Source organism: Neovison vison, chromosome 1 (genome assembly GCF_020171115.1).
Source record: "Neovison vison isolate M4711 chromosome 1, ASM_NN_V1, whole genome shotgun sequence".
In the NCBI taxonomy this organism is placed as follows: Eukaryota; Metazoa; Chordata; class Mammalia; order Carnivora; family Mustelidae; genus Neogale; species Neogale vison.
In genome coordinates, this window is record NC_058091.1 from 65,149,876 (window position 1) to 65,166,740 (window position 16,865).

The 16,865-nt window shown below is 38.4% G+C and overlaps 1 protein-coding gene across 4 annotated transcripts in view; it reads left to right on the top strand.

Annotated features, from left to right (window-relative positions):
• Positions 1–16,158, top strand: part of MAP3K5 (mitogen-activated protein kinase kinase kinase 5) — a 236,180-nt gene extending 220,022 nt beyond the window's left edge. For 3 of the 4 annotated variants that reach the window (XM_044248045.1, XM_044248019.1, XM_044248036.1), the window contains 4 exons: positions 6,775–7,018; positions 11,774–11,886; positions 12,831–12,943; positions 14,602–16,158. In XM_044248045.1, the coding sequence (XP_044103980.1) occupies positions 6,775–7,018; positions 11,774–11,886; positions 12,831–12,943; positions 14,602–14,832 (701 nt within the window). In that variant the 3' untranslated portion in view covers positions 14,833–16,158. The remainder of the gene's footprint in view (positions 1–6,774; positions 7,019–11,773; positions 11,887–12,830; positions 12,944–14,601) is intronic. The other variant, XM_044248027.1, reaches the window with a different exon arrangement.
• Positions 16,159–16,865: the final 707 nt, after the last annotated feature.

The window sequence follows — 16,865 nt, forward strand, 5'->3', positions numbered from 1 at the left end:
ATAGAAAAAAATCAGTGAAAAACTTGTATGATCTGAATAAAGTCCGTAGTTTAGTTAATAGTATTGTACCAGTGTTAATTTCTTGGTTTTGATGAGTATACCAGTTATATAAGATGTATTAGAGGAACTGGAAGGTGTATGGGAATTCTCTGTATGACCTTTGCAATATTTCTGTAAATGTAATACTCTTCCCCAAATCGGAAGTTTAAAAAGCACACTGATCATCATACAGTAGTTGAAACACTGGTAAGTTTAGGGAGAGTGAAGAGAGGCACATCTTCTGCTCACATGGGTGTCTTGGGGTACGAGGGTGGGGCACATTGGTGAGCACTGCTTCTACCCAACATGTGTATGGAACAAGCCATTTTCTTTAAGAAGAGGGTTTGCTAAGGAAAGCTATTTGTCCTTCCACTGTGAAATTGTTTGAGGATGTTAGGAGTCTCAGATGAAAACCCAAATTACTGTTCACAAGCATTTTTAAGTAGATATTTTGGAGAATTACTGGAGAGAGTATTTTTTATATTCTTCCTAGGAAAGGGGAAGACTTTATATATTTGTATACCAATATATAAATAATGAAATGTGTGACCAAGAGGAATTGATTTCAAGCACTTGAGAGTTCCATCTAATTTCTGAATGTCCCTAAAGATTTTGTCATACAATTGAGATTCAAAGACACTTAAACATTCAAACAAATGTTAAAAATGCTTGTCTTCATCTTCCCCTGATAAAAATTCCTTCTAGGTGACAAAACAGTACAATTGGCCTACAAAATTTTAAAACACATACTAAAGAAAACCACAGATTTAAAAGTATGTCATCATCAGTGCATGCATGTCCTAGGTTTCTCCTCAGAGAGGACCCAGATCTTAGTATCTAAACACCATTCTCCAATAAAAGCAATCAGTGCTCCCTGGAGTGACAGTTGATTCCAGACCTGGGGCAGGGAAAATATACATGAGCCTAGAACATCCTGTGATGCCAAAAAGGATGGAGCCTTTTTGAAAGGACACTGGAGACCACACCCATTTGGAGGAGTTCCCGAAAATCTAAGCCAGAACAATTTGAACAGTAAAATAAAATAATAATAATCTTGGTTTATACTATATAGAATAAACTAAGTACCTGTAAGTCTATACTGAAATAATTGAATAAATAAGTATATGAAGGAGAAGAGCCAGGTCTTTGTTGTAGTATTCCAGTTAATAAATGGAGAAATTATGAGGAAAATAGACAATCAACATTAGGCAAACAGCACATTAATAATTATTGCAGGCAAGAAGCATCAATGGGTGCTAAAATTAGTAGGCAAAAGAGTAATGAGAAACAGGGATTTGAATGGCCACACAGTGTCTGCCCACAAGATATTTACTAACTTAAAGGGAAAACAGTGATTTTACAGTGGAGGAAACTGACAGACATGTCGTGTACTAAATGATCAAGGTCAGCATCACTAGAAATAAGATATCAGGATCCTGTACGCCCTGACATGACTCATTTAGTAGTGCACAACATCACCTTTGTGCTATTCTTGCCAAAAATGCATAGTCTCAACTTCATCATGACAAGACATTGGTGAACCCCAAACAAGGGTCATAGGACCAAAATAACTGACCAGTCTTCCTCAAAAGTGTGGAGGAGGTCATAGGAAACAAAGAAATACCTGGGTACTGTCTCAGACTGGAAGAGACTGAGGAGACATGATGACCAGACGCAGTATGGGATTCTACTTCAGAAGAAGGGCGTCAGGGGTGCCTGGGTGGCTCAGTCAGTTAAGCATCTGCCTTCAGCTCAGGTCACGATCCCAGGGTCCTAGATCCAGCCCAGCTTCTGGCTCCCTGCTCATCAGGGAGCCAGCTTCTCTCTGTGCATCCCTCTGCCGCACCCCCTGCTTACATGCTCTCTCTGTCTGTCAAAATAAATAAATAAAATCTTAAAGAAAAAAAAAAAAAGAACGAGGGCATCATCGGGAAACCTGGTGAAATTCAACAAGGTCTGTAGATTATATAGTGTATGGTAGCAATGTCAGTTTCCTGGGTTTGGTCCTAGTGCCACAGTTGCATAAGATGTCAAGTTTAGGGCAAGCTGAAGGGTATACAGGAACTCTCTGCATCATTTTTGCAACTTTTTTGTTATTCTGCCATTCTTTCAAAATTGAAAAGTAAAAAAAAATTAAAAAGTATTCAATCTTTCTCCCAAAAGAGCACACAGAACAGAGAGTACAGTGCAAGCCCCTTAAGAGTTGTTTTTTTTTTTTTTTACTCAGGCTCTTTTCTCACTTGTCATCAGGAATCAGCCCGGCTGTGGGTGACCAGATGGAGAAATGCTAAGCATAGAGACCATGTTGGCAATGCCAAGAGAGAATTGATAATGGAGGCATACTCATTACATTAATAATAATTCTTAATGCTAAAGTACTTGATACTATTACCAGTTCAGCTAAACTACTCATGTGCCTTGTGTCACATGAAAATAAAATGACCAGCATTCTGTACCATCTGAACTTACGGTGGGAGTCATACTCTGCACTGACAAGGACTGTAATCTTCTTCGGTGTCAGAAATACCCTGTGTTAAAGAAGCTGGGTCTGGTTATGTTCCTCTGGGGAAAGAACCGATTGGAGTGGTGTCTGGGGGCAGGGAAGTGGGAAGAGTACTGCGGTTTGAGTCCATCCTGCTGTGTTGGAAACAGGCACCAGCTCTAGATTCCCACACATGAGCTTACATACCACCTGCTCATTAAAGGCCCCCCGTTCCAAACCCCGGGTCCCTGCTTTTCTCCTCACACTTCTCTCTCTCTTGACAGCCCATTCTGCCTTCCATTCTTCTCGGGGGACTCTGGACCACCATTTGAACTTCTTTCTCTCAAATGCCACTGCCCCTTTCCCCTCCAAGCAAGGGTTCCTCTCCTCCAGAATCCTGCTTAAGCTCTTCTGCTTCCATGATTCAATCCATGAGCAAACTACCACTGAATGTGGTTATTGCAAATGTTCTTTATTTACCTCTTATAATTCTTAATACATGCACATGTGAATTATATGTGTAGCTAGGTCTATAACTGAGATAATCTAAGAAGTTTTTAGCTGCTTTAATTTGAGCTTATAATTCCATGACATCTTTGTGCCTGCTCTTACGGCTCTTCTGTATATTCCTTCTGGCTCTCCTTTAGGTTGTTATTTCTTTGAGGACAAAGACCAGTTGCTCCATCCACTTGCATATTTTACAGTGTGGAATTTGGTGATGTTTAATCAGGGAGCTGCTACAAAAGACCAAAATAACAAAGTATTGCATTTGCTTACAATTTTCTACTTTCTTCAAATTATTTGAGAGAATTTTTCAATCATTTATACATACATAAAATAACAAAATGTAGAGTTAGGGCTATAAGAAGGGGTATTTAAATATAATAATAAATATCAGAACGTTTCCCTCCCCAAACGTGAGATAATAGTCAACAGCACAACAAAACTTTTTAATTGTTTTTAAAATTTCAGTTTGGATACCATAAAAGAAATTTAAGAATAATTTTAGAAAATTTTAAAAGGCCTAACCTTATGTTCTAACTTAAGTTAGAATTGCACTTTCTTATTTTTTCTTTTTTTTTAAAGATTTTAAAATTTATTTTATATATATAGAGAGAGAGTTGGGGTGGGAAGAGGGAGGGCAGAGGAGAATCTCAAGCAGACTCCTGGCTGAGCACAGAGCCAGATGCAGGCGATGCCATCTCAGGACCCTGAGATCATGACCTGAGCCAAAATCAAGAGTTGGATGCTTAACTGACTAAGCCATTCAGGTTCCCTAAGTTATTTATAAAGTGAAATTTTAAAAAATCATTTGGTTCCCTCATAAATACAAATAATCCTAGTATTATAACTCTTCCATTTTGTCAACATTTCTTAGACCAATATGCCCTAATCCCTGTACTGGGTTCTGGGTTTGCAGCACTAAAACCCCTGATTTTGAGCCCTTTCCCCTTCTGTAGATGAGTTAGGAAATGGAATTTTGGAAAGAGATAATGTAGAAAGCAGAGTAGAGGTGGGACTTTGTTAACCTTAAGAGATAAAGGACAAGGATGTAGGGAGAAGAGAACCCTTGTACTCTCTTGGTGAAATTATCAAACAGTGCAGCTACCGTGGAAAAATAGCATAATGGCTCCTCAAAAAATTTAAAACTAGAATTGTCATACGAGGGTGCCTGGGTGGCTCAATCAGTTAGGCATCTGCCTTCAGCTCAGGTCATGATTTGAGGGTGCTAGGATCAAGCCCCACATCGAGCTTCCTGCTCAACGGGGAGTCTGCTTCTCCCTCTCTCTCCCCTTCTGTGTTCTTTCTTTCTCAAATAAATAAATAAATAAAATCTTAAAAAAAAAAAAACAAGAATTGTCATATGATCCAGCAGTTCCTCTTCTGGGTATATATCCAAAGAAAGAATTAAAAGCAGGATCTCAAAGAGATATTTGCATACTCACATTCATAACAGCATTAGTTACAATAAACCAAGAGGTGGAACCAACACAAGTATCCACTGACAAATGAAAGGATAAACAAAATGTGGTCTATACATGCAATGGAATATTATTCAGCCCTAAAAAGGAAGGAAATTCAGATACATGCTACAACATGGATGAATCTTGAGGACATTATGCTGAGTGAAGTAATAAGCTTGTCTCAAAAAAAGAGAAACACTGAATGATTCTCCTTTTATGAGGTATTGTATTAGGCAGACTCACAGAAACAGAAAGTAGAATGGGGGTTGCCAAGGACAGGGGGTAGGGGGAAATCGGGAGTTGGTATTTCATGGGTATAGAGTTTCAGTTTTGAAAGATGAAACTTACAAAAAGTTTGCAACTTTAAAACTAGCTCTAGAAAGTAAGTTACACTACTGAACTGGATACTTAAAAACAGTGACAGTGGTAAATTTTATGTCATGCATTTTTTGCTACAATGAGAAGTGAGAAACCTAATAAAGAGAGATGAAGGAAGTCAGAGCTGCATAAACCTGGCCCCTGAAGGACACCCTGACTTTTGTTATGAGCAAGAGATGAGGGGTTTTTTTTTTAGATGTTTGAATCTAAAATACCTGCCCAGAAAGAATATCTAGGAGGTATTGGATGTAACCAGATCAAGTCTTGAAATATAGTTGGTCGTTCACAGGTTATAAGTACTTAACCTTGATAGAATTCAATGAGCTTAGCTATAGTAAATAGAAATATAAAAAAGTGAAGGATAGAATTCCAGGTTCCAGCTTTAAAGGGGCAGATGGTAGATTTAAAAAAAAAAAGAAAACGATCTGTAGAGAAGTATTTGCCAGAGATTTAGAGGAAAATACCATACACAGATCTAGTAAGGTGAGGAAAGAAAAGAGAATTTGTTAATTAGTCAGCCTTTGGTTGCCTTGCCCTGGTGGCTAGATTGGGGGTGTGATTGGGTCTTCTATCACTACCCCTGGAGCCATCTCCCCACTCAGGGGCTCTTAACATGTGGGTTCATGGACTCTCTGAACAAGCTTCAGGGAGTCTGTGAGCCCTCAGGATATCAAGGCAAAATGTTGTATGACTGTGCCTTTCTTTGACAGAAACTCTCCATGGTTTTCATCATGTGTCATGGCATAGGGAGTCAAGATCCAGTATTTCTGCTACCCTGACTTCACTTAGTTTATGAGTGTAATTCCTTTTTCTAGTTCATTTTGAGACCATAATCACAATTTATATTATTGTTTTCTCTGGGAAGATATCATCCCAGTTGTTAAGTGACATGCAGATGAACTCATGCGACATATTTAAGTGGGAGACTTATAACATTTGCACTGTTAATTTCAGTGATTAGTCAACAGGGTAGAGAAGGACTCACACTAAGAATCCAGTAGTCAAAAACAGTCTTATTAGAGTGAATATAAGCACATGTGGCATTTTCAGGACCTCCTCCATCCCCTTACACTTTGACCATTACAGGCAAAAAGTATTCTGTGAATTTTCTTTTATTTAGATAATCTCACTATATCTCATTTTCCTCATTCTAAATGAGTTAATAGTTGCCTGATATTATATAATATTAAAACATGAATTTTACTTGTATAAACAAATGTTTATATTAAGAGGTTTTTACATAATTGCCTTTCTGATTTTAGCATTTTCCCACATATCTTTTTTTCCCCCTTAATTTGTCAGAGAGAGAGAGAGCACAAGCAGCGGGAGCAGCAGGCAAAGGGAAAAGCAGGCTCCCTGCTGATCAAGGAGCCTGATGCAGGGCTTGATCCCAAGCCCCTAAGATCACGACCTAAGCCCAAGGCCATTGCTTAACCCACTGAACCCCCAGGCATCCTCCCCCCAACATATCGTTTTTATTTTATTTTGTTTACTTGAGAGAAAAAGAGAGAGCGTGCACAAGCAAAGGGAGAGGCAGAGAGAGAAGCAGACTCCCCAGTGAGCAGGGAGACTGACATGGGGCCCAATCCCAGGACCCTGGGATCACAACCTGAGCCGAAGGTAGACGTTTAATCAACTGAGCACCCAGGCACTCTTTCCCACGTCTTCTGTGTGGTGTGGCCATTTTTCTCTTATTTGAATTAGGTCGTTCTGAGTCAAGAGATCCTGTGAATTTTTAGATTCACTGGAAGAAAAACTGTAAATTAGTGCCCAGAAATCTATGCCTACATTTGGAAAACCAGTTTGGAATACATATCTTACTAATAGCAGGGAAGAGGACATTCATGTCAGAAGAAATTAAAGCAATCAGTCATATTTTATTAACACTGTTGTTGATGTTATGCCTCACAGAACTGAGGCCACACTTCAGCCTCGCATCTGAGAGCGATACCGCTGATCAAGAAGACTTGGAGGCAGAAGATGACCATGAGGAACGGCCTTCGAACCAAACTATCCGAAGACCTCATGCTGTCATTGAAGATGCTGTAGCTACCTCAGGGGTGAGCACACTCAGTTCTACTGTATCCCACGACTCCCAAAATGCCCACCGGTCCCTCAATGTGCAACTTGGAAGGATGAAAATAGAAACTAATAGGTAAGTCCTATTCTGACGTGGATGGGCTTTCTTTCCCTTACTTTTATATAAGTGCATGTGTTTAGGGTCTTTTTTAAAGTTTGGTCCACAGATGGGGCACCTGAGTGGCTCAGTCAGTTAAGCATCCAACTTTTGATTTTGGCTCAGGTCATGATCCCAGGGTGGTGAGGTCCAGCACACTGGGCATGGAGCCTGCTTAAGATTTTCTCTCTTCCTCTGCCTCTCTCTCTCCCCCGACCTTCAATAATAATAATAAAGTTTGATCCAGAGAATACAAAATGATTCATCACTTTATCCTATTCACATAAACTTGGTTTGATATCTTTCTTTATCAAACAAGAGAGATTTGTCTTAGTCTCTTTAGTCAAAATCATTTTCTGTTTCTAAAAATTCAAGCCTTGTTCGGCAGCATTCTTTGATCCCTGCTTTTTCTCCAAGTACAGTGAGATTTTCGAAGTAGCTGTAACTTCAGAGACTGTCTTGGACACAGACTCAGAGCAGTGTGTACCATCCCAGAAAACAGCAGAAAGACAGAAAATCCATGTTCTTGAAAACCCGTGATTTGGAATATCAAGTTCTCTTAGAAGAGGAAGATCTCTGCTCTTGAGAGTAAACTTAGTGATGCTGAAGCTTTACTTTTCTTTAAAAAACAAACAAACAAACAAAAAACCTTGAAAGGATGATAAGTTGACTGCATTTATGATCCTATTTTATTTTGAATATGTTCTGTCATATCTGGACTTCTATTTTCCTTTGAGAATTTGGTGACATAAAATCCACATGATCAGGTTATTACGTGAAGAGTAAATATTTCCTGTTCTTTACAGATGTTGGCACAGTTCAAGTTCTGAGTCTATGATTTATAGCTTCCTGGGCTGGCTGCAGTTGACATGTGATCAACTGACTTTACAACTCTGGGCTTATAGTGAAAACCTTTTTTTTTTTTTTTGGAGTGAATCAATACCGGTTGTTCAAATATTTACTTAAAAATCTTGCTCACCAGGAAGATAGAACATATTTTACTTCTTGTCATAAGTTTAAGTTTTTAAAGTTAAGCTTGAATACCAAGCTTAGTACAAGTAGTACAAAGTTCATCTTATATTCAGAAACATGAATTTTGTTTGCATGATTGAGTAAATCCATTTATATCATCTACCTTTTGCATAGAGAAATCTTCCTGAGTAAGGGGAAAATGGCTTTTGGACTTCCAGATCCTAATCTTGTCCTGGTAAAACCAGCTCTTAGTTGGCGTCTCTACTATTTAGTGGAAGACTTTGTGTCTTTCCTCCTCTGAGACTTCCATGGAAATCCTCATTGCCTCCTCTTCTCAAGCAATACATCAACCTTGGTAGTAGGTGTTAACTTTAGCTGTTTTTTAGTTTACTGTCACCCAGCTCTAGATGGAGTTGTTTTTTATACCCCTCTCTGATCTCTGGAGGATGAATGTTCACTCCATCTGGTTTTGTCGCCAACTCCTCCTCCACCCATGGTCAGAATTATAAAGGCAATAAAGCTACTTTATTTACCAATGAGCTGGTATATTTGTTTCTCTGGCCTTCAAACCTTCTGTCTATAGACCCTGGCTTGTGTCAATAGAACCTGCTTTGCTGCCTGCAGCCTCTCCCTTTTCCCCTTAGACCATTGGAGTTAGCCCAATTTCCATGCTGTCCGGTCCTCTGCCGCGCTTGCGCCCTCTGCAGGCCGGGAGGGCTGCTCTTCTGTGCAGCCGCGGGCGGAGGGCCTGCTTCCCATATCACTGTTGGAAGGGCTACGACTGGCTGTGTTTCTTTATTGTGTTCCTGTATTTTTCACAACAGCCCACATTCGTGTGTTTTTTCTCTACATATTTACCCTTATATCTGTGACGTCTACGGGATTATGAGCCTCCTTTCTCTGTTTCTAGTAATATCTTCCACAGCTCCTCCCTGTCGCCCCCAGAGAAGGAGGCGAGGCACAGCACTCACCTCATGGCGAGATGTTAGAAAAGGGCAGCTGCCTTAGTACTGATACTAAGCAACAGAAATGAGAGCCGAATCATGTCCGTATCACTTTCAGTTATTACTTGATATACAGAAATTCATACATTGCAGGGACCGCCTGGGTAGTTCAGTCAGTTGAGTGTCCCACTCTGGGTTTCAGCTCAGGTCATGATCTCAGGGTCCCGAGATCAAGCTCCCCGTCAGACCCCATGCTCAGCGGGGAGTCGGCTTGAAGATTCTCTCCCTGTGCCCCTCCCCCCACTCATATTCTCTCTCTCCCCCTCTGGCTCTCTAAAATAAATAAATAAAAATTTTTTTTTAAAGTTCATACATTGCAAAATAAACTTAAAGGAAATGTTAGTATGTTTTTCAGAAGGCTGTAGCTCTCCCGTTAGAAATCTTAAGCTTGTGTTTAGGTAATCACTGATGAAGGTCAGTCAGGTTTATCCAGCTCTTGATTATTAGATCACCAATAAGAATACCAGATAGAGAAAATAACATGGTGGCTTTAGAATGTATGTTTTACTTATATTTCGGGGTATGTTTACATAACATGTTCTGGAAATAATTCACTTCACACCAGTGGTTGAGACAGTACTGGAGGATAGTAATAGAGTTAGCTAAAAATATAACTCTCGCAGAGTTGACTGCTTATCTATCAAACGATTCCGGAATTACCTACCTCCACTCACCTAAGTTAAAAAAATTGACTTCAGAGCAGATGCTTGCCAAATTTTTCTGGAAAAGAGAGGCAGGCAATTACCTTAATTTTGAAGAACTTCCCTCTTAACTGCAAGACAAAGTAAAAATAAAGCTGAACTTTATTTTTCATTTTGGACTGGGTAAATAAATAATTTTTGAGAGCTGGATTTGGGACAAATGAAGTGGCCTGTCAGAGCTCTGCTTCTAAGGTTAAGTCTGGCTTTTAAAGATAAAAAGAAAATATATAGTCTCGATACACATAGGTTAAGTTCTAGAAAAAGTCACTGTGTTCTTTGAAAAAAATAATAAATATTCCATACATGTAAATCATCAAGGAAGACATACATACTAGACCGAGAAATTGCCAACTTAAAAATTCATGCTGAGCTTGCTGTCCATTTCCTGGAATATCATTCTTGCTGGAGTGATAAACATCTCCTTTGATCTTCTAGTTTCCTCTGGCCCTCAGTTCGTGCTCAATCCACCAGATTGTGTGCTGCTTAACTCTGCTTATCTTTAAATAATCTTTCTCAAACCACCTTCTCTGGCTGCCTCTCAAGAGTCTTCCTTTTTGTCCTGCTTCTACTACCCACTCTACACAGTCCTTTCTCCTAAGGGCTCCCCATCTCTGCCCTGTGGGAAAGGAGCAGCCTCCTGAGCCCTGGGCCCAAATCTGTGGCTGGGGACAGGATGGCCTTCCCTGATGGTCTGGCACTGTCCTTGGCATGTTAGCTATAGCTGTCTCATTGAACATTCACAGTCATTCTTTTGGGAAGTTTTACTTTTCCTTTCCATGGATGAGAAAATTGAAGGCTAAAAGTGTTAAGTGATTTGTTGAAGTTAACACAGGAAGTGTAGGGCTGAACTAAGGTTCAAGCCCAGGGCTATCTTTCAGTTGGGCCTGTGCTGCCTTCAAACATGCCAACTGAAACAGAAACAAACTTTTGGAATGGAATCTGGTCCCAAGTTAAATCTATCCATACTGAAAAAATGAAACAAATACAGTTGGCTAAGAACTGCAGGGCATGCAACAATTTATCCTGATGATCTTATGAATAATTCTGTACCTTAACTTTAAATTCTGAATCCAAGTTACCCAATGATCATTTTCTATAAAAATCAGAGCATCTCCCTTTCTATTTGGAAATATTTTTTCAGAGAGTAGTGTTAGAAATGGTGAGTAGGACACCAGTTGGCTCTTAGTTGCATAGTGAATCTTTCATGAATGAGAATTCTGATATAAATGATATGTTAGTTTCTCTTTGTTTCTTTGGAGAATACAGAAGATGCCAACAAAGAAATGAATGTACCAGGAATGCAGCTATCCTTTTACTCACTTCACCAGTCCCCTTAGAAGGGAGAGGAATAATAGTAACATCCTCAACAATCCTAGCAACAACCATTACCATTTACTGAGTACTATAGGGTACCTCACCTATCAAATTTTCAGTTAAAAAAAAAAAGATTGCCTTTCTGCTTTGCATTGATTATTATATCATATCATCAACTTTTTTGATGAAGAGTCACACATGTAAAATATAGCTTTGTTAATATCATATATTTTATTTTACTTTATTTATTTGCCATTTACAGTGATAAAAAGAAACAAAATATCTCTGAAGATTTGGGCAGATAATTGAGGTGGTAGTTTTGAATTCTTGTCTGGAAGTACAAGTCTTCAAGTTTTGCTACTCAACATGGGGCGGGGGGTGGGAGTGTCTGTGGACCAGCAACATGAGTATCACCTGGGGGAGCTGATTAGAAATTCAGAATCGTGGGGCGCCTGACTGGCTCAGTTGGAAGAGTGTGTGACTCTTGATCTCTGGGTTGTGAGTCCGAACACCACATTGGGTATAGAGATAACTAAAAAAATAAATAAATAATATACTTTAAAAAAAAAAAAAAGGAATATAGAATCTCAAACCTATCCACAAAATTACTGGATGAGAATCTGCATTTCAATAAAATCCCAGGGATTCTGTGTTCCCTGTAACTTGAGAAGTTCAGATCTAGAAGGTCACTCCGGCTGCTCCAGCTTTATTATCCTGTCAACCAATATAATTTTCTTCTACAGATTACTGGAAGAATTGGTTCGGAAAGAAAAAGAATTACAAGCACTCCTTCATCAAGCTATTGAAGAAAAAGACCAAGAAATTAAACACCTGAAGCTTAAGTCCCAACCAATAGGTGAATAGCAGAAATTTTTAAGTGATACTATTAAACGAGGCTGCCACAGAAAGGGGAGAAAGCTAACGGAAAGTTTTATTTCATGGCTTAATTGACACCCATCACTTGTACCATGACTACAAGCAGAAATTGCTTTTAAGAAATATCCAATTCTTGGGTCCCTAGGTGGCTCAGTTTGTTGGGCGACTGCCTTTGGCTTAGGTCATGATCCTGGAGTCCTGGGATTGAGTCCTTCATGGGCCTCCCTGCTCAGCATGGAGTCTGCTTCTCAGTCTGTTCTCTCCCCTCTCATGTGCTCTCTCTCAGATAAATAAGTAAAAATAATATCTTTTAAAAAAAGAAATATCCAGTTTTTAGTAGCAGCAAAATATAACTTGATTTCATATAAGATGATTCATGGTCTTTTTTTTTTTGAGAATTATTTGAGGTGAATATGGCTCTAACACTTTTTGGTCTTTATTTTAATTTTCAAATGAGATTACTACAATAAAAGACTATTTTTGGTCATTTTTACATTTGTATTCTTTATATTCTGGGTTTTTTCTATTTTATTGCAAATAGTGAAAAAAGAGATTATTATATGATCATATGGTTTTCTGCTAATTATGCTCATGTTTGTCACATGAAAAACCCACAGTACGATTTTGGTGAAACTATAGAATTGTTTCAAAGAAACTATATTTCTTTGAATTCAGAGCAACTATAGATTTGATATAAAAGTATGAGGTGGGGATATCATTACATTATTACTTCTGCCCCTCCATTTATTAGTAGTCTTTAAGCATTTTGTTTATATTTATATTGCCAATCTCAATTGTTTCTGTTATTTTCTGACAGAGCAAAATCTTTTAAAGTATTAATAAATGTCTGTGGCCTGGGAGGGTCCCAGATGGCCTCTGTGAAGAGAAGCTAAGAATGTCCCTCCCTCCCCAATTCTGTCCCAGATATTCCTGGATTGCCTGCATGCCCCCGGGATTCTCCTGGCACAAATACTGAAGAGTCTGAGCTTACTGAGTGGCTGAGAGATAAGGGAGCTGATGAAGACACTATAAGTCGGGTAAAGAAAACTATCCGTGGGACCAGCTTTTCTTTCACTCCATAATGTTGAGTGCCTACGGTGTGGTGTGTGAGGCGCGGGGCTTATACACTGGTGAGCCCTCCTGCAGCCTGCAGACTAGGGCCTGCAGGTGGTCGTCAAATAATTCCACAGATAAAGTGTAATGATACCCTGATAAGCTCTATGAAGGAGAGGTTATCAGGTGTTTGGAGACAGAGAGAGGAAGAGGTTGGTGAATGAGCTGGAGTCTAAAGGCATATGTAGGAATAAACCATGCCATCTGTATGTATATGGAGGAGGGGCAGGTGAGGAGGGAAAAATCATTCGGGAACTGGGATGCCGTATGTGCAAAACAGTGAAGCAGGCAAAAGATCTGTGGTCCAAGACTCCTCTAAGGAGTTTTTATATTTTTGAATATAATAAGGAAGAGTGGAAAAATCAAGACAAAACCAAAAATTGTAAAGTTTCTAATTCTCTCTTTTATTTAACTCTTTAGTTCTCTCACAACATTATTAGACTCTGCTGGGCAGTGGCTATTTATTAATATTTAATAAAATAGATCTAGTTACTTGTGTCAGGAACACTTTCTAAATCTATAATGACCTGATTCCTCTCTACTCCTTACAGACTTTGGGAAATTGGTGGGAGGAGTAGCACTTATGTTTGAAGATTACATACATGTATACACACATACACACAAGAAGAGGTTATATTTTTATTATTTTATAGAAAGGGCCCCAATACAATATCACATTAATTTTAGATTTATGTTTAAATTTTTTAAATAACAAAGAATAAAGGTTTTTTCCTCTTTACTTGATAATTCATTGGGCTACTAAATAGAATTTAGGGTTTCCTTAGAAATATGCTCTGAACAAGTTACTGCTATCTAAACCGCTCTCTTGCTTATGGAGAATGATGTGTCCATTCAAGTTCTTTGAAATATTTATTTCTCAAACTAAGACTCAAGTCACAATTAAAGAGTAGTAATTGATGATCCACTAAATCATTGCCTTTTTTTATTTAAAATTAAAGCTTCAGTTTAAATTCAGGACTCTAATTTTATAGTAATTATTTTAAAAATACCTTTTATCAGCTGTGAAAAACAAATTCAGAAATTAAGTGTAAACAGTACCTTTTCAGGAACACTTTTTATCCACTTGAGAAAAATAAAGCTACACAGCAAAAAACCTCTCAAATATAAACCTTATAGGGGAGCGGATGAAGTAATTGGGTGATGGGCACGTTTTGTGATGAGCACTAGGTGTTAAATGCAACTGATGAATTACGGAGTTCTACATCTGACACTAATGATACATTCTATGTTAACTAATTGAATTTCAATAAGTTAAAAAATATACAAACGTTATCTTACAAAGAGCAGATGTAATTACAAATGAGTTTTATCTGTTCATTAGTAGGCCATTCAGAAATTGTGTTGCTTGTGATCTTTATGCATTTGGAAGTCATATGGATGTATACTTTGTTTTGTAATGGGGGGACTTTTTCCTAATCACTCCAGAAGATTATGTTTTTAGTAGATTTTCTTTTAGATTCATTTGTAAATTATTGCCATTTATATTGTGAATAGAGTTTATTATTTATTAAAGGTGTATATAAAATGTCTTACTTTTGTGCATGTTTTACTTTCTCCACAGTTTTTGGCTGAGGATTATTCACTAGAGGATGTTCTCTACTATGTTACACGTGATGATTTAAAATGCCTCAGACTAAGGTACCACTCTTTTCTTTATGTCCCTTTTTCTTGGTGGAAAGAGCGCTGGGCTGAGAAGTCTGGGATCCTGTCCTGCCTGGCTGGACCCCTCCCCAGCCCTTACCATCTCAGCGGTCCTGGGGCTCATTCTGTGGTTCACATTTGCTCTGCGTAAACGGAGTTTGTTTCCCCAGGCTATTACTGGGTACTCTTATAACCAAAATTTCTATATTAGTAAATGCAAATCAACTCAAAGAATTTCTTGATAATAAAGTAGACTGAGGCTATGCAGTTATTTTTAAGCTGCCTTAAGCAACTGCTCTCATTTAGTTCATGATTATACCATAATTATTAGAAATAATAGGACAGGTTCCCATTTGCCATCCTGTAACATGTATAATGTGATACAGTTTCTTATCATAGTTTTCTCTATCAGGCCAAGCACATGTATAAGTGACTCACACAGAATTCTGTAAAGACCCATTTCAAATGTGCTAAAAACCTGAAATGATGCTTTGGGAACTGGTAGTCTGGGGGAATGGAAAGGAAAGGCAGGGAGGGATAATGACAAAACACAGAAGGAATTACATGAGGACCGATAAGACTTTGGGATCTCCGTGTTCTGATCAGAGCGGCGCCAGGCGAAGGTCACTTGTAGATGTCAAGAGCAGTGTTTCAAATGAGGTGTTCTCTTCCCCGTGTTCTTGTGTCTTAAACAGGGGAGGGATGCTCTGCGCACTGTGGAAGGCCATCACCGACTTTCGAGATACACAGACTTGACTGTGGCTCTGTTTGTGTCCAGCCTCCCGTGGAGAGTCTAACAGAACTGGTCTTCGCAGGGGAGGGAGAATCTAAGGGAGAGGAGAAAGAAGCTGCACTTTAAATCCAGTATTTGTTTACTTGTGTTAAAAGAAAAAAAAAAAAAAAAGACAAAATACACTGAAATTTCCTAACTGCTTCTATTTCTACTGTTCATAAGGACTCTTTGTAAGGACTCTCAAAAGTAATCCTAAACATCAGGATGCTTGGGATTATTTTCGTCTAAACATTTTTATGGAAATATTTTTAACTTAGCAGCTGTTGCACTTCGGCCATATGTCCCTTTTACACAAAACGGATAGAACATTTCATGTGATTGTGCATCACTGGAACAAAACCAAAATGTGACCATAACTTTTTAGACTTCTGTGTGTATGTAGGATACTCAGAGTAGAAATGCATAATTTCAGTTATTGTGTAAAGGTTATGTTTGTTTGGCTTTTTTTTTTAAAGTGTGCAGAATCAGAAGCAGCGGTTTTTACTTACTGATCTGTATTAATTGTAATATTGACTCTATTTTGTAACTTAAGTTTCTGGCCCATAGTACGTTCATTTGAGTCGTGTATGCACTACTGAACTGTACCAGTTGCACATGTCTGAATCCTAGTAATGTTAGCTTGTTCTAAAGCTATCCATTGTGTCATATTTACTCTAAAAAGTAAAGACTCTTAACATACTGTTCGATAAATTCTGAAGAGTTCTTATTTTGTTTTGGCAAATGAGATGAACCACTGTGTCAAATTTCTAGTTGTTTCTTTTGCTCTTCAGTAGAATCTATTCAAGTAATCAAAGAACAGTTGATCTGCAGGTTGTCCCTCAGGGCACCTGAGTGGTAAGAGAGAGGGTGAAGGAAAAAAAAAAAGAATTTATGTAAAAGAAAGTCCCTGTGTTTTTTCTCAAGGCCACAAGTTATTTTGAGTAGCTACTGTATATCTCACAGGGTCTGCAAATAGCATCCCACTGGAGAACACTGCATTTTCTGTCTCCTTAATTGTTTAGTTCTCATATTTGAGGGAAACATTTTTATTTGAAGCTGAATATTATAGTTTATTATAGCCCGTGTTAATAGGGTGAAGTCTGCAGCTCCTAGATAGATGGATAAGATAAACACAAAATTCTAACACACAGAGGAACTTGCTTGTTATGCAAGACAGATATAACGTATGTATCATAACTTGACCCATACGTAACAGTCTTTGAAAGAATAAGAGTCATCTTTATTTCTACATGAAAATCAAGGTCTGATATTTCTTGTATTGCATTAGACTGCACCTTATTTTCTCATTTGATACTTGGAACAACATGGCTGCATCTTTTTTTACATCCCCATTTCAAGGACAGATAATTGCTTCTTGTAGCCTGTGGGTATATTTCGAACGAGGGGAGGTA